At 46.2% G+C, this 21,440-nt stretch overlaps 1 protein-coding gene across 6 annotated transcripts; it reads right to left on the bottom strand.

Annotated features, from left to right (window-relative positions):
- Window positions 1–24: 24 nt before the first annotated feature.
- On the bottom strand, window positions 25–15,181 carry PAN2 (poly(A) specific ribonuclease subunit PAN2). 6 transcript variants are annotated; one of them, XR_013960109.1, is made up of 26 exons: window positions 15,045–15,181; window positions 14,019–14,404; window positions 10,741–10,910; window positions 10,508–10,628; window positions 10,266–10,343; window positions 9,655–9,922; window positions 8,896–9,238; window positions 8,595–8,691; window positions 7,636–7,755; window positions 7,315–7,434; window positions 6,492–6,620; window positions 6,167–6,366; window positions 5,911–6,059; window positions 5,675–5,781; window positions 5,367–5,465; window positions 5,141–5,214; window positions 4,888–5,035; window positions 4,444–4,587; window positions 4,249–4,308; window positions 3,950–4,040; window positions 2,278–2,435; window positions 2,034–2,177; window positions 1,725–1,904; window positions 1,504–1,597; window positions 1,024–1,253; window positions 25–691 (listed from the first exon to the last, which is right to left on the bottom strand). XR_013960109.1 is itself a non-coding variant. In XM_080659782.1 (26 exons), exons 2-26 carry the CDS (start codon window positions 14,298–14,300, stop codon window positions 657–659), a joined length of 3,609 nt encoding a protein of 1,202 aa, XP_080515908.1. In that variant the 5' UTR covers window positions 14,301–14,404; window positions 15,045–15,181; the 3' UTR covers window positions 25–656. The 6 variants fall into 6 exon arrangements, 5 of the variants coding, with proteins under 5 accessions (XP_080515908.1, XP_080515910.1, XP_080515909.1 ...); XM_080659782.1 differs by having other exon boundaries at window positions 1,024–1,221; XM_080659784.1 differs by having other exon boundaries at window positions 1,024–1,221; window positions 5,923–6,059.
- Between the last annotated feature and the right edge of the window lie 6,259 nt (window positions 15,182–21,440).

Raw genomic sequence — 21,440 nt, 5'->3', positions numbered from 1 at the left:
AGGTCTCCAATGAGATAGATGACAGTCAATAACATTTTTGTTTTTATTTTATAAAACATGCAGTTTAAAACAAAACTTTAAAAAAATAATAAGAAAACAAAACTTGTAACAGGAGAGTGGAGTGGATGGAAGACAGATGCTTTTCAGCTGTCCGCAGGAAGGAAGCCAGCAGCCAAGCTTTGTCTTGGACTCAAAGGCCCTTTTGGCAATGATGGTGTTGGCAACACTGGTTTGCTAGGGCCACAAGACTCTGTATGCTGGCTTCCTGGCATCCTTCAAGCAGCCATTGACTTGAGCTAAGTCTTGAACTGCTGTTGTTGTATTGGGTTACTCTCCAGTGCCTAGCCAACTAGGAACTGAAAGTTTTGGTTCCAGGATCTTCTTTGCCTGGATATTAATCACCCAGGATATTTATTAAGAATACCAATTACTTTTTATCTAGACTTTTTTGCAAAGGATGTAAAAGGAATCTGGCTGCTAGACCCTTTGCAACAATTCTGCTGCATTCCAGTTCTATTAATAGCACCACCTGTAAACCCTGAGCAGGTTCAATTCTGGAAGTAGACAGGGTATACCCAACTTAGGAAGCTATCTCCCAGTTCTGAGGCCACAGAACACTGAAGGGAGAGGCAGCAGCTGGTTGGGAGAGGATGAGGTCAGAGCGCCAACACTGAAGAAAAAACAGCTGCATCTGTCAGAGATAAAACCAAGAACATTGACTCTTTAAGTGAGTGGAGAAAAAGTACCTTGGATTCTTCTTACGAAGGAAAAATGCAAGAGAAAAGAGGGCTTGGACCTGCCCCAAATATTTTAGACCTGGGCAAGAGGAGAGTCTCAGTAACAAAAGCTATTTCACTGATTGTTGGATTAAGTGCTTTGTAAACTGTTAAGTGCTTTGCAAGAATATAAGGTGGGGATGGTACTGTTAACATCATCATCATTATTATTATGGTGGGTATAATTGTCACATATGCAATCAAAACCCACTCAGTTCAGTTTCCCTTGTCCCATCCCAGGCCTTACTCTTGGGACTTGTCTGGCCCTCAGGCTCAGGCACCTTCCAGTCCATCTTTCGGCCCTTCTCATAAAGGCCCTTGAGTATTTTGTGGAAGGACTCAGGCTCAGTGCCATTTTTGCTTAGCTCCAGATACTTTTGGTAAAGCTGAAGGGCTGTGCGAGCATCTTCAATACTGTCATGGGTCTCCCCTTGAATCTTCAGGTCTGGGGGAGGTAGAGGTGAAATAGTTTGAGACCTAGCAAAGGAAGATAAGAACATGTTCCCTATTCACATCCCCAACTCCCAATAAGCAATAAAAAACCTGACTGCCTTTAAGGGAAGTGGCCAAACACCATCCCTGGTGTACAGAAGGGATACTGAAGCTAATTAAATCCTTTAATAACTTCACCACTAACTCGGGATCCTTTTTACTCCCTTTGGCCTCTCCAACACTTTTTCCTGCTCTTAATGAGCACCACAAGCATCTTTAAGGCAGAGCAACTCACCCAGAAAGTACCAAGCAAGGAATCGCAGGGAAATCATTCGTTTTCGGGGCATGTGAAACAGATAGACAGTGTCAAGGACTTGGTCCTTGGGCACCTGGCAGGAATAAAAGAATGGAAGGCTGAAGATAGGGGATCCCAAAACTTCCCATTCCCCAAAGGCACAATGTATACCCTGAGTGGCCCACACTCAAAGAAGACTCTTAAAAGAGCACTGCCCGAACCATGAGATTGATGACCCGGAAGTCCTTCTGCAGACCATGACCCACAAACTTGACTCCAATGTCTATGAGAAAACGAAGCTTTAAGTACGTAGACTTGAGAGTTGTGAGGTGCTTAGAGGAAATCTTGGCATCGAGATCTCCTGGCTTTATTCCTGAGTACTGAGTCAAGTAATCCACGACCTAGGGATAGAAAAAAGACAAGTGTCTCAGGAAGTGAGGTACAATCTCCCCCTACCACTCTTCCCTGGGTTCTAGAGCACTCTACATAAGCACAGGGTCTGTGCCACTTGCACTTCCATATTCTAATACCTGCTCCTGGGTAGAGATGTAGTCATCAATGAAAGGGATACCCTCATTGGGTCCCTGGCCCCGAACACAGGTAATCCTAGCTACTGACATCTGACTTGGTTTGATGGTAGACTTGGTACCATCACTGCGCAACTCTGCTTCCTCCTACAGAAGAAGAGTTAATGAGGAAATCAGAGAAATACTTATGACTCTTTGCATCCCTAGATTTCTGTTCTAACATTCTACACATTTTGGTCTTGGTTACCTCATTAAGGGTGACAAATTCAGCATCCAGGCCCACCAGGTCCCCAACCTGTGGCATCTCATTCAGCATCAGCGGAATAAAGGTAGTATGTGTTTTTCGCTGTTTCCGTGCTAGTGAGGCTTCAGCCATCAGGACACTTGCCTCAATAGGGTTCTTGACTGAAAGGAAAAATCCAGAAGACACATTGCTGGGGGCAGGGAAGTGACCAGGGGAGGGAAGCCCAAGGTAGCTGACCAGAGACCAGGTCTACACTGTGATCCCTCAATAACTAAAGCATATGAGTAAAAAGATTATGTTTGATGAACAAAGCAGGTAGATGGAATAGGTAAATAAGAAATGTGATAAGGCCCTGGCTGGTGTTTCTCAGTGGTTAGAACGTAGCACATACCTGGGCTGCAGGTTCGATCCCCAGCCCTAGTTGGGGCGTGTGTGGGAGGCAATCCGTCAATGTGTCTCTCTCACATCAATGTTTCTCTCTCTTTCCCCATCCCTCCTTCCCTTCCCCTCTCAAAAGTCACGAGAAAAAATATCCTTGGGTGAGGATTAACAACAACAAAAAAGAAATGTGATAATGGAAAAAAAAGTCCACAGAAAGGAAAGAATAATATTTTCATTTTGGACTTTAGCTTAGAAAGTCTACAAAAATGAAGTTACAGCCGAAACCGGTTTGGCTCAGTGGATAGAGCGTCGGCCTGCGGACTGAAGGCTCCCGGGTTCGATTCCGGTCAAGGGCATGTACCTTGGTTGCGGGCACATCCCCAGTGGAAGGTGTGCAGGAGGCAGCTGATCGATGTTTCTCTCCCATCGATGTTTCTAGCTCTCTATCCCTCTCCCTTCCTCTCTGTAAAATATCAATAAAATATATTTAAAAAAAAAAAAATGAAGTTACAGTTTAAAGGCACCAAAAAGGGACTTAATAAGGAGTTCATTTCCAAAAGAAGAGATCTTCACTTGGGGATAAGAATGATTAGACTCGCCGAAACCGGTTTGGCTCAGTGGATAGAGCATCGGCCTGCGGACTGAAGGGTCCCGGGTTCGATTCCGGTCAAGGGCATGTACCTTGGTTGCGGGCACATCCCCAGTGGAAGGTGTGCAGGAGGCAGCTGATCGATGTTTCTCTCCCATCGATGTTTCTAGCTCTCTATCCCTCTCCCTTCCTCTCTGTAAAAAATCAATAAAATATATTAAAAAAAAAAAAAATGATTAGACTCAAAATCATAACCTTAGCTACTTGGTCAGACTTTTACCCAACACCTCCTTCCCACTATACCTTCAGGATCTGCAGCTTCTAAATTTAAGGCCTTATGAGTAAGACTCTGTAGTATCCCTGGAAATATTAACACTGGTTGCAGATCTTAACTTTTTTTTTAAAGCATGCCTCTTTTTTATTGATAGATTTTTTTTTTTGAGAAAGGGAGGGAGAGGGAAGAAAGGAGAGAGACAGACAGACAGACAGACAGACACTGATTTGTTGTTCCACTTATTTATGCATTCATTGGTTGCTTCTTGACTAGGATCGAACCTGCAACCTTGGTGTATCAGGACCATGCTCTGATCAACTGAGCTACCCAATGAGGGCACAGATCCTCATCTTATAAAGCTACTTCTCAGGTCTCTTGCTGAAGACCAATCTAAACTACCCACACCTTGGGTCTACTCTTATACTACTTACTGTTCAGGTTGTATTTAGAATTAAGATTTCTTTTGGTGTAATAAAGGATAGCAGGCACTTTCCAATTCATGTCAAACTGCACAGCTTCATGCTATAAAAGAGAAAGCACTTAATGGCCTACATATATGCCCCTTTTCCCCAAATTAGACAGAAGATAGGACTCTGGTGCTACGTTTAGCTCTGCTAATGCTTATAGTTCTTGAGAACCCACCCCTCCCTCCTAAATTTGTCTGGCATTCTCTAGGGCACTGAGGATGAGGATGCTAGGAAAAGGGGAGATGCATTGTGTTACAACTAACCTTATCAATAGGTTCAATAAGAAAGTCATTGAAGAGATACCACTGCTGGTGGGTAACGCCCTATGGAGATACAGAGAAAGACTGATGCCAAAGTGATGGCTGGACCACTCTGCCTCAGACTGAAGGTAAGGACAGATCTTGGATTCCATTCTGGCCACCACCAGGAGTATCCCTGCACTGTATTACGTCACTCACCTCCTTGCGTTGGTGGTAGGTCTCTCCAACTTTGATGTGAGCCACCAGGCTGCCCCCTGTGCGTGAGTCCAGGATGTGTACCACAGTAGCCATCAGGTCATACACATAGACACCATGTTCCTCCTCTGCCCTGGCTGGGCCCCACTGTGAGGGGGGGTACCCAGGCTGCTAAGCTAAGTTTAAGGATGGGGAAGGAAGGGGAATGGGGATAGAGGACAAGGAGTTTGGGGTATGGAATGGGGCACCACAGAGGGTTATCTCCATCCTAGCCCATGTATGACTTCCCAACAATGGATTGAGTGACTCTGGAGAAGCCCACAACTGGCAAACACTCAGCCTTACTCCCTTTCTTTTACCTATACTAAGTTCCACCTTCCCCCTGCCCTGCTTCTGCCCCATCCCTCTCTTCCTTATTCCCCCTCCTCTTCCCAATTTTCCAACAACCTGCATCTCATCCCCATCAGTCCAATTGCAAACATCCAGTCCTTTGTTCTTGGTCAGCTTCATGCGAATAGAGAAAGGAAGCCAGACATTCTTCAACTCCTCAATGGAAGTACACATCAGCATGCCCTCTGGACTCCCTAGTTCCTTCCTATCAGGACAGGAGAATTAGAAATTTGTTCTGGGGAGATCTAGCCAGTGACAAGAGGAGCCACTGGTAGTTCAATACTTAGGTCACTCCCAAGACAGTACCTACCAATCAGCCAAAGCAAGCTCCTTGTTCTTGGAGATTTCCCCACTGTGCTTCTTTATTGCCATCTTGAAGGCAACCTGAACACAAAAGGAAAAAATATCTGATTCTCCAGGAATATTAATCATATGTGGAAGTGAGTCAGAAGAGGGAGAAAATTAAAAAGTACTCCTTGAAAAACAAACAAAAAAAAGACGACTCCTAAGACCCTGTTTCCAGCCCTGGTCCTTACCTCAGCCTGCATTCTCCAGAAATCAGCTTCTTTCAAGCTGTTCACTTCACAATTGATGACAAGAATATCTGGCAGGTGGCGGATGTTGCGTGTCTGAATCTGAGAGGATGAAACAAACAAGGAATAGCAGGGAGCCTACAGGGAAAGAAACCTGGAGAGTAGCAACTAAAACGTGGATCTGCATCCTCAAACTGGGGATCTTCCCACTCCCTGTAGATCCCTGGATGCAGTGCTCACCAAGCCCCAGATGAGACATGGCTGAGTCCCCAACATGTCAGGACTCTAGTCCAGTGCAGCAGCCCACTCACCGTAGGCTGGTACTTCTCACAGTTGTCACACCAGGCCTGAGTGTTCTGCTCCAGGCAGATGCTTCGCTTTAGCACCTGAGCGAAGTCACAGTTCTTCCCGGCTTTATCTGTAGGGAAACTGGATACTTCAATCTAGGGTCTCCCTTCTATCCTCTATTAGTGTTAGTCCCCCCAACACCCTCTCCTTGATGTTACAAGACATTGGGGGAGCTTCCCAACCCAGCTGTAGGGTATACCACTGTTGCTACCCTCAGGGTAGGAGAGTGTGAAGAGTAGAGTAGATGAGGCCCGCACGGTCTCACTGCCACAGCGGCAGAGGCTGCAGTTCTCCATCTCACAGCTGAACAGCTGTCCAATGACAGAGTCCCCCGATGAACAAAAGCTGCTAAGAGTGGGGAGGGCGATATATGCACACTGAAGGAGTTATGAGACCCGGTAAGTCACAGAGGGGCCTGTCATGTAGCTTTAACTATTCCTGTCCCAATTCCATACCTGCTTGCAGCACCTCGATAAGCCTGAGGTACTTCCAGCTCCTGCATATCCTGATGCAGCTGAGTGAGAATGAAGCGATTCCACCTCTGGATGAGCCTGGCCAGATTGCCCTTGCCTGAAGCCTCATCTGAGTCAGCCAGGATCAGACCAAGGGCTGAGGCCTCAGGAATGGTGCGGAATGCCCGAAGAAAATTACTGCCCTGAAATCCAGGAAGTGTGTTGGTGGAGAGAGGTTATTTTTTCTTGTGTCCATTTGCACAAAGATATCTCTGTCTATTATCCACCTCCCTCCCTCTTTTGTCGTCCCAGGTCTCCAGGCACTGACCTGACAAGGGTCACCTCGGGAGAGGTCCAACATGTGGAAAAGGAAGCCCAGCTCACATGCCAGGCAGAACTCCTTCTGGCAAAGGTGGTTCTGAATTAGGCAGCGAACGGGCTCCAGGAAATAGAGCACCTGGAGGGAAGAACAGGAGAAATGACATGGGCAACTGCTATGAGGAGGAAGAGCTTGGAAGGGTAAGCTAGTGGAAATCCAAAGCAGGAGTCCACTGAGAAGTGGAGCTCACAGAGGAGCCTTGAAGTGTGTGGGGTAAAAAAGAACGGTAGAGCCTAGCTGGTCTGGCTCAGTGGATAGAGCATTGGCCTGTGGACTGAGGGGTCCCAGGTTCGATTCCAGTCAAGGGCACACGCCTGGGTTGCAGGCTCAATCCCTAATAGGGGGCATGCAGTAGGCAGCTGATCAGTGATTCTCTCTCATTGATGTTTCTCTCTTTCCCTCTCTGAAATCAATAAAAATACAGTAAGAAAGAAAGAAAGAAAGAAAGAAAGAAAGAAAGAAAGAAAGAAAGAAAAGGAAAGAAAGGAAAGAAAGGAAGAAAGAAAGAAAGAAAGAAAGAAAGAAAGAAAGAAAGAAAAAGAAAGAAAGAAAGAAAGAAAAGAAAGGAAAGAAAGAAAGAAAGAAAGAAAGAAAGAAAGAAAGAAAGAAAGAAAGAAAGGAAGGAAGGAAGGAAGAAAGGAAGAAAGGAAGAAAGAAAGGTAGAGGGGATCATCTTAAAGTGGACCTGGTTGGGGGCATGGAAAAAGAGTTGTGGGGCCACAAAGAAGAAAGGCAGCAAGCACGTTCAAGTCACAGGAATACCCATCCTTACCTGGATCATGCAGTTACAGTAGGCATTGGGGATATGGGGCTCCAATCCAGCAAACAGGGTCTTATTGTAGTGTTTGAAGTCAAAGTCCTCCAGCCCTAGCTTGGAGTATTTGATGGTTACCTGAGGCAGAAACAGTCTAAGTTAGATGAAGATATCCTCAAAGTCCCCTAGCCATAGCCTTCCCCAAAACCTCCCTCCTGAGTCCAGCACGGTAGGTAAGAGCTTCCCGATTGAGTCCTTCAGTCTTTTCTCATAGGACCCCTTTCCCTGGGAACCTTCCCCTACATCCCAGAGGGGTCCTTCCTTGGTATTCCCCAGCACCTTGCGGTATTTCTTAGAGACCATGTGGAGATGTGGCTCCTCTTCCCGCCCTATTGGTGATTCAGGGACCTGGCTGAAGCAGTCAAATTCACTGTCTGACTCCTTGAGTCGGTAAGGAATCTAGAATTTTTAAAAAGAGGTAACCTTGTTGGGTCTTCAGCATCTTTGTTCCCACAACACTGAAACAATCACCAACTCCTCAACCTAACTTCATAGGGTTTTCACCATTCACTGCTTCTTTTTAGTTCCACTACCTACTTATCACTGCTGGACAACTGGGTGGCTTCCACACGGGCTCCCCACATTCACTCTGTCCAGTATACTGCTACCACACTAACCCTCCCAGAATGCCCCTGTCAATGGCTCACTTCTTCCATTATGCACTGGATTTCAAGGCCTCACAACCAGGCCCTTTCCAACCTCAATCTTTCACTATTTCCTGGTATAACAGTTGCTCCTGTCAGGCTGGTTGGTATAGTCCCCATTGGGTACCCATTTTGCAATTATGCCTCTTGAGACCTTATTAACACTGATTTCTCATCTTTAATATGCTCTGCTGTTACTATCTACTTACCCATCTCTCACCTCTCCAGTTCAATATTTAGCTCTTTCAGTATGCCTGCCCTGACCACTCTAGCCCAGAGTAAAATTTTCCCTCCCAATAGCTCTGTCAATGAATGCTTATAACATTCCTCTAGCACTTAACAGAACATACAAATTTTTGTTATGAATAGGTCTTATTTTCTCCAACTAAGTACAAATTTCTTAAGAGCAAGGACTCTATCTTCTACGTCTCTGAATCCTCCCTAACACCTAGCACAGTAGCTTCAATTTAGTAGGCTTCAAAAAACCTGTACTGTCTGAAAACAAAAACTACTGAGGACTAGTAAAGGAATAAGACAGGAGAAATGCCAGTGAGCTGGGGGTGGTGAGGGCTGGCCTTCTCCCTCTGAACATACCTGATTGCGCAGCCTGGTGCGGGGGTTGGGTGCATAGCCAATGAAGCCCACCTTCTTCATGGTGCGCAGAATCTCTGCATCCACAGGAGGTGCTCGCCTGTAATATAGTATTATAGTTCTAAGGCTTAAAGGTTGTTGTGTCTACCCATCTAATCTCTAACCCCCAAGGGGCCAGATATAAAGAAGATACTGAAGGTATACAAAAATCAGAAAAGCAGTAGAATAATAATAGGGCTTGCAGAGAATTCCTGTACCTCAGCCCTTTCCCCACCCCACTTTTGGTCCAAATGTGAGGTACAACCTGGGAGCCGGAGCAGAGTTGGCAGCAGGCCAATCAGAGAGAAGTGTGTCAGTGGTGAGCGGGACAGGGATGAGGGAAAGAGGCAGCAGGTCCTGGCTCCAGTCCAGAGGAGGCAGTGAGTCCACAAGACAGGGCAAAGCAAATTCGGTCTCCCGGGAGTAGGGGTTAAAGGAAGGCTCAGGGGAATCAGTCCAGAGGTGTACACAGCCCTCAGAATCTCCAAAGGTCAGGGCCTGCTTGCTGGCTGACACATCAAACGTCATCAACAGAGGCCCCACAGGATTCACATGAAAGATGTCTGCTGGGTTGGCCAGGCCTGTGGGTTCACAAAACTGGCATTGCCCTAGGAGGGAGGAGGAAGCCCACTGAGCGAGCCCTGGAAGATGAAGGGCACTGTCCTTTTATACCCTTCCAACCCTCTTCCCCTGGAATCAAGGAAAGATGGATCCCAAATCCATGTCTAGAGCTAGAGAGAATACCATCTGATGCCTTCCCATAAACCACAGGGAGGTTTGCTACACAGCAAAAGGCAGTTCTAAAGTTGTTTTGCCTGCTCCACCTTTTACATTATTCTGTGTTCATCACACACAGGGGAACAACAAAAGCTTTAATCTCTGACCAAACCTAAGTGAGACCAGAGACCCCACTGCAAGGTTACTTCTTTCCCCAACAAAGAGTTCCTGGGAGTATACTCCCTTTGGAGCATAGTTCCCCTTTGTTCACCAATCTCTCTTACATCATCTTACATCCCCTTCATACCCGACTGGGAGATTATAGCAAGACGAGAAGTATATGTAGGGATGAAGCGCAAGAAGGCAGGATCCACGTGTACTTGAAGTGGTGTGATGGCACGCATCATGCGCAGATCATACACCTTGAGGAAACGGTCACAGGCGAGGCCGGTGAGGCGGCTGGAGAAGCCACAGCTGGCCAGCAGGTTGCCATGCACGTCAAAATCTGACAGACTCCCTGAGAAAGCATCAAACTCATGCTCCACCTTAAAAGTACGAAGGTCTCGCAGGGAAATCTGAAGAAGAGATAACTTGGTTATCTACCAAAGCTGGTATCAGGAAGAGTACCTGCCGCCTACTTAACCCTGAGAGGATCCCGCGAAAAGAACTAAGGCTTTAGTTATGGGCATTCAAAGCACAGAAAAAGTAAAAAGAGAACCCAAAGAGAACTCACTTACCATCTTGCTTCTAAGGTCCCTGGTTACAAGAGAAAACATCAGGCGGAAAGACTAATCTCATAGTATAACGGCTACATAGGAACTTCATTCACTGCTCCCTTCCCTCAAACTAGAGGCATAGCACTGAAAGAAAGGCTGAACCCAGTCACATATCTGGTGGAAGGAAAAAGAACTCAGCCACCTTGCCAGATGTATGGCCACAGAAGAAGAAGCGGTTTGTCTGTCTCATGATGGCGACTCCAGGTGTCTCAACTGCATACTGGGGAGGGAAGGAAAAACAGTGAGAATGCTTCTTCCCACAAACCGAAAGAACAGAAAGGTAACACACACATCTTAGGCATGTTCCCAGCTCAAGTATGACCCACCACTTCCGCCACAATAACCTCAGGCTCTGCTTGGGCCTTTCCTGCCCCAGGCTTATACCTTCTGAGTCTCCTGGACAGTGTTAAGGTCAATCTCCAATATGTGGTTCTGCAGCCCACCAACAAGCAGCATGCTGCTGTCAGTCAGCAGGAGACTGTGCATGTCCTCACTCTCATCCAGCCTGTGGGAGACAGGAAGGGCTAAGGGGCCAGGGCCTCGAAAGCTTCAATCCTTTAGCCTTCCCATTCTATGCGGAACCCTCTTTCCCAGTCCAGAGCTGAGAAGCCACTTACAGATAATCAAATATAATGAGGCCCCCACGGGCCATATACTTGAGGTTGTTCTTGGTGAGAAAAAGGATACCATTCTCCAGGCTCTGGATCTGCCGAATGTCATCACTGCTATTGACCTGAAATGATGAGTAGCGCTCCAAGGTTGGGCCAAAAAATGAAGTGGCATGACCCTGTAGAGGACAAAACGATAAGACACCGAGTGGAGAGGCAGGGCCATCCCAATACACATTTCAGGACCTAGACATCACTCAGTTTGTTTTCATTCTTGCTTCCTAGCCTTTCTGGCTAGCAGTGACTAAGGCATAATAGGCACCAATCTTAGTGAAAAGGACACTGAAAATACCGTCTTTTTGTTTGCTTAACGCTTCACAAAGTGCTTCTGTTACCTCTTCCTCATTTTATCCTCACAATGACCCTACTGAGTAGGTAATGGCTCAGGTGTTTAGAACAGTGTCAGGGACATGGGTCTGACCCTCCACTGGCCATCTGGCTTTCTTATGGTCCACAGTCAAGTCTTTATCTCTTCAGCCATTAGGGAAACATGTACTGTGGGTCACAGGCTGGAATAGAGAATGTGAAACTCATTCCACCGTTGGCTCCTATGTCATTCACTCTTGGCTTCTCTCCTGACTCTTAGCTCAGACCCTCTCTTCATGTGCTCCCCTTCTGACCACTCTTGAAACATGGCTATTCCCAGCCCACTATCTTCTCACTCACTTGTCTTCCTAGGTTATTTCATCAAATTTTAAGCTGATGAATCCTAATTTCTTTCCCTAGCCCAGACCACTGCCTCAAGCTTCAGACTTATACATCCAAATACCTACTACACATCTATCCTTAGATATACCATAATAACCTCAAACTCATTACTGCCTAAATTAAATTAACCACTTTTACCCCGTTTCAAATCTTAACTGTACCATGATCTACCCAGTGGACCAAGTCACTCGTAGTCAAGTCTTGTTTATTTTACTTCCTAAATATTTCCCAAATCTGTTCTCATGTATACATCTCTATAGTGCTTCATTCAAGCCTTATTGTATTTTATGTGAACTACTACAACAGCCTGCAAACTGATCTCAAACGGTCCTACCTCGTCCCCCTTAAATCAAACTGTGTACTGCTACCTCGATAATCCACCGAAGTTGCAAACCAGACCACATCATTCTGGATAAAAATCTTTGGTGGCATGGCCCTGGCTGGTGTAGCTCAGTTGGTTAGAGCGTCATCCTGTACATCAGAAGGTGGTGGGTTCAATTCCCAAACAGGGCACATACTCAGGTTATGGGTTTGATCCCCAGTTGGGGATCGTGCAGGAGGCAATGGATTGATGTTTCTCTCACATGGATATTTTTCTCTCTCTCTCCCTCTCTGAAAGCAATATTAAAAAGTAATTAAAAAACAACAACAAAAAAAAACCCCTTTGGTGGCCTGAAGAATCAAGTCCAAGCTCCTTTAAGACACAAATGGGGACCTAGTTGGTTTGGCTCAGTGGATAGAGCATCAGCCTACAGACTGAAGGATCCCAGGTTCGATTCTGGTCAAGGGCACATGCCTGGGTTGCAAGCTTGATCCCCAGTGGGGAGCATGCAGGAGGCAGCCAATCAATGATTCTCTCTCATCATTGATGTTTCTATCTCTCTCTCCCTCTCCCTTCCTCTCTGAAGTCAATAAAAATATATATATATATAAAAAAGATACAAATGGGGCCCTGGCTGGTTTGCTCAATGGTTAGTGTCCACCTGTGGCTTGAAGGTTAACCGGTTTGATTCCCGGTCAAGGGCAGATACCTGGGTTGCAGGTTTGATCCTCAGCCGCAGTTGGGATGGAGGCAACCAATCCATGGATCTCTCTCATTCAATGTTTCTCTCTCTCTCCCCCTCCCTCCCTAAAAAAAAAAAAATCAATGGAAAAAATGTCCTCAGGTGAAGATTAACAAAAAGATACAAATGGGGTTTTCTAGGATGTTTTTCCCCCAGATATCTTTATGGCTCTCTACATCCCTTCTACGTGGCTTAAAATGGGCTTCCTGGCCTAAACCCAGGTGTCTACTCAAATGTGACTTTATCAGAAAGTCCTTCCCTGACAAACTATCTAAAATAGCAACACCTCCACCCTTCATTACCTCAACACCTTTATTCCGCTTTATTTTTCTTTAAGATACTAAGCAACACCTGATATATTATGAATTATTATGATTGCCTTTTAAAATGCTTATTCCAAAACTAGACCCCAGAGCAAGGCCTGGCACCTAGTAGCTCAAAATACTTGAATGAAGAAATGTCTAACTCTTCAGCTTCAGCTTACAGTCCAGTAAACCATAATTGTTTGTAGTTCCTGCACTCTGCAATCACTATGCTGTGTGATATATTAGGAATTTTTGTTGATCCCATTCCTTTTGCCAAGATAGCATTTTCCTCCCTTTTTCATCTGTTTTCTACTCATCTCTCAGGACTCTGTTCAGGTGTCACTTCCTTCTGGAGGTCCTGACTCTCCCTTATGCTCACTAGCACCCAGTAAATATTTTTCACACTGGCATTTAGTAGTTTATATCCTAAATTCATAATTATTAAGTCAGACAGTTTAGTTTCTTCTAAAGTACCACAAATTATCTGTTTATATGTATTTTTTCCTCATTGTCTTGTAAACTCCTTGAAGGTAAGGGTTATGTTTTATTCAGCTTAATTCGCTGGGCCTACCATAGCAGCAGATACTGTCCACTGAAATAAATGTATTACCAAAAAAATTTCATTCTTTCTAATGAAAAAACAATTCATACCTATGGAAGGTAAATTAGTAAACCAAGACTAGCATGTTATTTCTTGCAAAATCTTTGGGCTCCCTAGCACACAGGCAGTATGCATAAACATTTTAAAAAATCAACATTGGTAACTGCTCTCAGAAAGATTAAAATCAGCCAGAGAAGATAAAATCATTCCATATAAGCTATATAGGAACATGCATTAGCCATTCTATAATAAAAATGGAAAATAGAGGTTGCATTAGAGATTGGATTTGGATAGCTACAAACTAACAAGATTAATCAAAGCATGGAATGGGCAAATTGTGGTAGAAGTGGGATGCCTTCTAAAAAAGGACACCTAGGTAACTCATTTCTGGGTCCCATAGACTTCTTCTTTCTCCACTCCCTTCCTCTTGGATTAAGGGACCCAGCTAACTCTCATCACTTCAATCCTGGCTCCCTGCAAAGCAGTTAAAGCCAGATAAAGCACATCCAATGTCTCCTTTCAGCCCTTACAAAGGGGTACAGCTCTTACCCCATGGCTTCCCACCCACAGCATCTCCTCGTGCAAGTCAAAGTGGGAGACGGTGACAGGCACACCCACTTCAGCCACCACACTGTGCAATTCAGAGTAGACACCTTCCATTATGTGTACTGACTCCTGGACAGGAAGAGCCTCCAAGGCCACTCCCTCCGGGTCCAGCTCCACATTCTGTAGCAGACTTGGGTTCAGGTGGGCATCCAGGACAGGGTCCAGGGCAGAATGCATGGCTGGAGCATACTCTGCCAGTCCAGGGTCCAGACCCTCGAAGTTCATGATGATTGCAGCAGATTAGACCCGTGTCACACCCTACTTTGCCACAGCCCCTTTAGATGCCTGACCCCAACCTTCAGCAGGACAGCACCAGTGGGCATCCTGGCCTGTAAAGGGAAAGAGGTAGCTAAGTCAAGGGTAGGCTCGGGTACGTATATTTAGTGTGTTATGTGTTATCTAGAGGAGGAGGAGGAGGTAGGGAGGGGATAGAGCAGGAAGGAAGCGGATGGGCATCTGGGCAGAGGTGATAAAAGTATCCTCCCTCTTCTCACCTAGGTCCTCTGTACTCCTCTCCCCGACTCTCCCACTCCCCCTTACTACCTAACCCAATCCTCGACTTCCTTTCCACTTCCCTTCAGGCCTGCTCACTTGCCTGGTTCACCCCTGAACCATTACTGGAAGGAGCAGCAACTGCAGGGTAGAAATTAGGTAAAGGGGGCTGAGGGGCTAGGTCCCCAGAGTCAGGGCAAGGAGTGGAGGAGGCAGGGCGGGGAGAACAAGAGAAGTCAGTTTCCCAGAGTCCTCTGTAATATTACCCAGGATTCTCTAGGGGGAAATAAGAATGGCCAGTTACCCACAATTGGGGCGGGGGTAGGATAGCATGATGGAAAGGGCTAGCTACCCAGAATTCCCTGGGGGAACCAGAGAAATCAATTACCCAGAATTCTCCCCCTGCAGCGGGGAAGAGAGGGGTCAGGGCAGGGGTCAGATGTGTTTCTGGGATGCTTGCGGGGATTGGGTCATTACCAAGATTTCTCCATGGCGGATATTTTGGAGCGCGTGGAATTAAAAGGAGTAGGGGGAGAGCAAGCGCCGTCAGCTCCGCGGGAAATTCCAATTTCCCCAATTCTCGCCCGCGCCTCAGGCTCAACCGAACCTACGACGGAAGGAGGCGGATCCCCCAGTCGCGGCTGCCAATCACGAAGGGTTTGGAGCCCACCTCAGCCAATTCGAAGGAGCCAGGGTCCGACGGCTCCGCGAGCAGACGGGTGACGCAGATCTGGGCAAAAAACAAGACTACGGCATGCCGGTGGGGACAAATGTCGTCAGTATCCGGCCCTGTTCGATGTTGTTAAAAAGTAACCCCTTGTCTTCTAATCCTTTGAGCAAAATTGGAGAACGCCGGGTCTGAAACAGAACTTCCATGCTCCCTATAATTTAAGAAACTATAATCAGGGACGCCCAAGGCGAAGCCCTGGGAATCGACTGCTGGGTATTCCCACCAGAGTCGGGCCCACCCCCTCTTTTTCAGAGCGCTTGTGAACTCCTCCACCACTTCTGACCCTGTTGCCCCCGAAACTCGCCGGCATTTCCTGTCATTTCCAGATACTGGAGAGAAAAAAGGAAGCAGGAGCCACGCTCCTAACAGGCCCAAGTAGCTGCATCTTCTGAGATTCTGAAGGCATCCATCTGAAACTCCCGTCTGTGGTTCTGACCTTCCCTGAAGCCCGGGTGATATTCCCAGGGAACAGGACCCTTCAGCTAGCAAATTCCCCCAGTTTCTCGGAAGGACATTGTCCTTCAGCGGGACATGAGCACGCGCAAATTGAGACATTTGCCTTCCCCAAACTTTTTTTTTTTTTTAATGTTTTTATTGATTTTCTAGAGAGAGAGGAAGGGAAAGGGAGATAGAAACATCCATGAAAAAGAACATCAATCAGCTGCCTCCAGCCCGCAGCCCAGGCATGTGCCCTGACTGGTAATCAAACCAGCAACCTAGGTGTATGGGATGATGCTCAACCACTGAGCCGCACGGGCTGGGTACCCTCCTCCCCAAGGCATGTTTATTAAAACTAGAGACATTGAAACAAGGAACGGCCTAGGATAGAAAAAGCAACAGGAGGGAGCTTAAGTGGGGCTGTTTGGGCTCTAAAAACGTTATGAGAAAGAAGTGAGCAAATGCGGTGCTGCTGCCAGCGCCCTGGAGAGTCAGTGAAAAGGGGCCTTGGAGACAGGTTCAGGGAGTTAGACCACTAGCCTTGGAAGAGCTGCGCCCTGGTTGTAAGTCTGGTGGAGACCCTTAGGGTTTAAGAGAAAGAATTCACTGGAAAAGGAGATTCGAAGGAACCACCCCACCCCACACACACACCTGTTGCCACCACCCACGTTGCTGTCCCAAAACTCTGACAGATTTAGTATCAACAGTTATTCTAAGGGATTCTCGGGGCCTTACTCTGAGGTTTAACTGCTTTGAAATGGGTTCAGGTTGTGCGATGTCTCCAAGGCACAGTAGCTCAATTTTTATTTATAGGGTGTCCCCAAAAATATATACACACATTTTGAATAATTATAAAGGCAGTTTATTAAAATACATTTCTTTTTTCTTCTTATTTTTTTTCCAATTGATTTCAGAGAGGAAGGGAGAGGGAGAGAGAGAGAAACTTCAGTGATGAGAGTCATTGATTGGCTGCCTTTTGCTCACCCCAAACTGGGGATGGAGCCTGAGCATGTGCTCTGACCGAGAGTCGAACTGTGACCTCCTAGTTCATAGGTTGATGGCTTAAAATACATTTCATTTACAAAATTGAGCTCTCAGCTGTTAAAGTGTGTGTACATTTTTTGGGGCACCCTACATATGTGTATATATAAATATTAATCCTTACCCAAGGATATGCTTTTATTTTAAAGAGAGAGGATGGAAGTGAGAGAGAGAAACATTGATGTGAGAGAGAAACATCAATTGGTTGCCTCTTGTATTCGCCCCAACCGGGATCAAACCTGCAGCCTTTTGGTGCACGTGTTGACACTCCAACTGAGCTCCTGGCCAGGGCTAGCTCAGTTTTTGTTTGTTTGCTTATGTTTTTATTTGTTTTAGAGATAGGAGGGGAGAGATAGAAACATCAATAATGAGAGAGAATCATTGATCGGCTGTGTGGGAAACCGCCTATTATCTTCAGGAGCAGAGAGGTGTGGACAAGGAGCCTGGAATGCTGGTGACCCTTGAGCCCTGGCAAAGGTCAGGGCTATGCACCCACTGTTTGGTCCAGACAGTGGTGGCTGAAGCAACTTCCCAACCAGATAGTCATGTAAATCCTTACTGATAAGATAGTCTGCCTGTTATTGGAAATTGCCTGCCTAAGGGCTATAGGTGTATCCCAAACTGAATAAAAGGATGGCAAGGCCTGAGCACAAGTGGAGTCCTTCCTCTTGCGTTGGGCTCCCACCTGGCCCCCAATTTCCAAATTATTATTTCTTGTCTCGTCTCTGTCATTTGCGCGCTGCCCCTCTTCCAGAGCCCGAACCCTGAACCCTGAACCACACAGGACGTGGGTCTTTACACAGCTGCCTCCTGCACATCCCCTACCGGGGATCGAGCCTGAAACCCGGGCATGTGCCCTGACTGGGAATTGAACTGTAACCTCCTGGTTCATGGGTTGACGCTTAACCACTGAGGACAGGGCCTAACTCAGTTTTGTTTTTTTAAATATATTTTATTGATTTTTTATAGAGAGGAAGAGAGAGGGATAGAGAGTCAGAAACATCGATGAGAGAGAAACATTGATCAGCTGCCTCCTGCACACCTTCTTTTGGGGATGTGCCCACAACCAACGTACATGCCCTTGACTGGAATCGGACCTGGGACCCTTCAGTCCGAAGGCCAACTCTCTATCCACTGAGCCAAACCGGTTAGGGCCTAACTCAGTTTTTAAAGGCCACATAAAGGGCCTCTTTGGTGGAAGGAATTCCTCATAGAAAATAGTTTTAAAACATTTCTCTCCCTTACTTTGGCTGGTGTGTTCAGCGGTTAGAGCATTGGCTCGAGCACCCACCAAAGGGTCATAGGTTTGATTCCCAGTCAAGGGCATGAACCTAGGTTGCAGGTTCAAATTGGGCACCTGCAGGAGGTGTCTTTCTCACATTGATGTCTCTCTCTCTCTCTCCCTCCCTTCCTTCTACTTTCTCTGAAAAATCGTTGGAAAAAATATCCTTGGGTGAGGATTAACAACAATAACAAAAACAAGTCCTAGCTGTTTTGGTTCAGTGGATAGAGTGTCCACCCACGGACTGAAGGGTTCCAGGTTCGATTCTGGCCAAGGGCATGTACCTAGGTTGCAGACTCAATCCTTGGCCCTGGTGGGGGAACAGGCAGGAGGCAACCAATTGATGTGTCTCTTTCACATTGATGTTTCTCTCTCTGTCTCTTCCGCCCCCCCCCACTTCCACTCTCTTTAAAAATATATGGGCCGCTGGCCGAAACCGGTTTGGCTCAGTGGATAGAGCGTCGGCCTGCGGACTGAGGGGTCCCAGGTTCGATTCCGGTCAAGGGGCATGTACTTTGGTTGTGGGCACGTCCCCAGTAGGGGTTGTGCAGGAGGCAGCTGATCGATGTTTCTCTTTCATCGATGTTTCTAACTCTCTATCCCTCTCCCTTCCTCTCTGTAAAAAATCAATAAAATATATTTTATATATATATATATATATATATATATATATATATATATATATATATATATATATATGGGCCTTTTTTGCAACGAGTAGATTCCGGCAAGTCTACCTGTACTGGCCATCTGATCTACAAATGTGGTGGGATCGACAAAAGAACCATCAAGAAATATGAGAAGGAGGCTGCTCAGATGGGGAAGGGCTCCTTCAAGTATGCCTGGGTCTTGGATAAACTGAAAGCTGAAAGTAAGTGAAGTATCACCATTGATATCTCCCTGTGGAAATTTGAGCCCAGCAAGTATTATGTGACCATCATTGATGCTCCAGGACACCGAGCCTTCATAAAAAACATGATTACAGGCACATCTCAGGATGACTGTGCTGTCCTGATTGTTGCTGCTGGTGCTGGTGAATTTGAAGCAGGTATCTCCAAGAATGGACAGACCCGTGAGCATGCCCTTCTGGCCCAGACACTGGGTGTGAAACAGCTGATTGTTGGTGTTAACAAAATGGATCCCACTGAGCCACCCTACACCCAGAAAAGATACGAGGAAATGGTTAAAGAAATCATCACCTACATTAAGAAAATTGGCTACAACCCTGACACAGTAGCATTTGTGCCAATTTCTGGTTGGAATGGTGACAACATGCTGGAGCCATGTGCTAATGGGCCTTGGTTCAAGGGATGGAAGGTCACCTGTAAAGATGGCAATGCCAGAGGAACCACACTGCTTGAAGCTGTAGATTGCATCCTGCCACCAACTCGTCCAACTGACAAGCCCCTGCATCTGCCCCTCCAGGATGTCTACAAAATTGGTGTTATTGATACTGTCCCTGTGGGCCAAGTGGATTTGGTCCTAGACTCAGAGAAAAATACCTTAATTCAGAAAATGTGACTTATCATACAGGTATCAGCATGAAAGGGTTTTCAGGCCAAGAACCAAATTGCTTGAGATGGGAGACGTTCAAGAAAGTTGTTCAGCCCTAGCCGGTTTGGCTCAGTGGATAGAGTGTGGGGCTGTGGACTGGAAGGTCCCAGGTTCAATTCTGGTAAATAGCACATGCCCAGGTTGTGGGCTCGATCCCTAGTAGGGGAGGTAGCCCATCAATGACTCTCTGTCATCATTGATGTTTCTGTCTCTCTCTCCTTCTCCCTTCCTCTCTGAAATCAATAAAAGAAAAAAATAAAGTTGTTCAAGAAAGTCAAGATTAAAGATGTTAGAAAAAGTTTGTTCTCCAACATCTCCTGTCTTGAACAAATTGGTTCTCAACCAAGTTGTTCATGGAAAAAACAACTTGGTTGTTGAATAAAACTTCGGTTCTCCTCCCCCTCCCACCCCCTGGGCCCTGACAGTCTCTTCATGCTGATATCTGTATGATCAGTCACATGTCTCAGGAGAGAATGCTCAAGTATGAGTCAGTTTACTGCTAAACCTCGAATTGTTAACATCTCAGGAAATTGTGCTGTGAATATTTTCTTACTTTTTTTTTGTTTTTAGGGGTCTGGAACAAATTAATTTACATTATTTCTAATGGGAAAAATGATTTGGTTGTTTAACAAATTGCTTCTTGAACAGCCTTCCAGAATGAATTTGAGAACCGAGGTTCCACTGCACTTGGCATAAAGTGAGAGGTGATATACAGGGTGAGGCAAAAGTAGGTGTACAGTTTTAAGTACACAAAAACAGTTTAATCTTGTATTATTTATTAATTATTGCATCAGTTTTCCATATGAACCACTGTAAACCTACTTTTGCCCCACCCTGTATATTAGCTATCATTAACTACCCAGGGAACTTCAGCTGGATTTGGAGCCTGGTCATCCAACTGGAAAGGTCTACTTAGGAGTGTCTTGTGAATGTGATTTGCATAACAGTTAAAGCCCTGCTGACGTCAAGGACTCCTTGAAGCTCTAGGTCAGCTCTAGTCCCGGAAGTAGTTCCTGCCACACAACAGTCCCACAATTGCCCCACCAACCTTGCTTCCTACCCAACTCCCAAAGCACCAGGAAGTGAAACAGAGCAGCAGAACCCATGCCTCCAGCTCAACTCTTGCCCTTCTCATGTCATACCCCAGAGTTCCACTTCTTCCTCCTCCTTTTCACCTTTCATCTCCTATCCTGTAGGGCCCACAGAATGGGAATCAGAGGTGGAAACATCATAGGACAAATTATATAAAAGTGAGGTGAGTTCCCCTACTTCTACTGCCACCACCAATTTCCTTATTCCGTGAGTATCCCCTGTATGTGGGGAGAGACAAACCAGTTCTCACTCAAACTGAGATAACATCCCTGATGCTGAAAATATTTTATCCGAAGGATGGATTTACCAGAGAGTCATATTTGAACCAGAAGTTTCACTGGGCAGTTTTGACTAATTCTAAGGGAGACCTCTGTCCAGGGTAAGTTTCTCAGAGGAAAAGGGTCAGCCTCTCGGGAAGGCTTTGGGAGCCATCAGTGTGGTCACCCATGGCCTCATTCTGACGTCCAAATTGTCCTGGGACCCTCCACTTAGGGTGGGGGCAGCCCCAGATTTGGACCACCCTCCACTCCCACGCCTAACCTCACACTCTTAGCTGTCTCACTGATGTTGCATCAGGGAGGGTGATGAAATCAGTGTCAGTGGATTTTACCCATGGATGCAACAGGCTGAAGGACTGGCCAGGGTCACTGAACTATGCACCTTCAACTATCCAGAAGTCCTAGCCTTCTTGCCATGGTGCAGGGGCTGGAGTATCTGAGTTGGACTTCTAGCCCTT

The sequence above is a fragment of the Plecotus auritus genome (genome assembly GCF_963455305.1).
Source record: "Plecotus auritus genome assembly, chromosome: 3".
NCBI lineage: Eukaryota > Metazoa > Chordata > Mammalia > Chiroptera > Vespertilionidae > Plecotus > Plecotus auritus.
This window is presented reverse-complemented; position numbering and strand designations above follow the sequence as displayed.

Bases quoted from the DNA above. Each gene is read 5' to 3' on its own strand.
- PAN2 (XM_080659782.1), bottom strand. From the start codon at position 14,300: ATGAACTTCGAGGGTCTGGACCCTGGACTGGCAGAGTATGCTCCAGCC. The intron at 7,435-7,635 runs GTGCTGGGGAAT...TTTCTGCCTCAG, and splicing joins TCTCTAAGAAATACCGCAAG to GTAACCATCAAATACTCCAA. The intron at 5,036-5,140 runs GTAGGTACTGTC...CTGTCCTGATAG, and splicing joins GAGCTTGCTTTGGCTGATTG to GAAGGAACTAGGGAGTCCAG.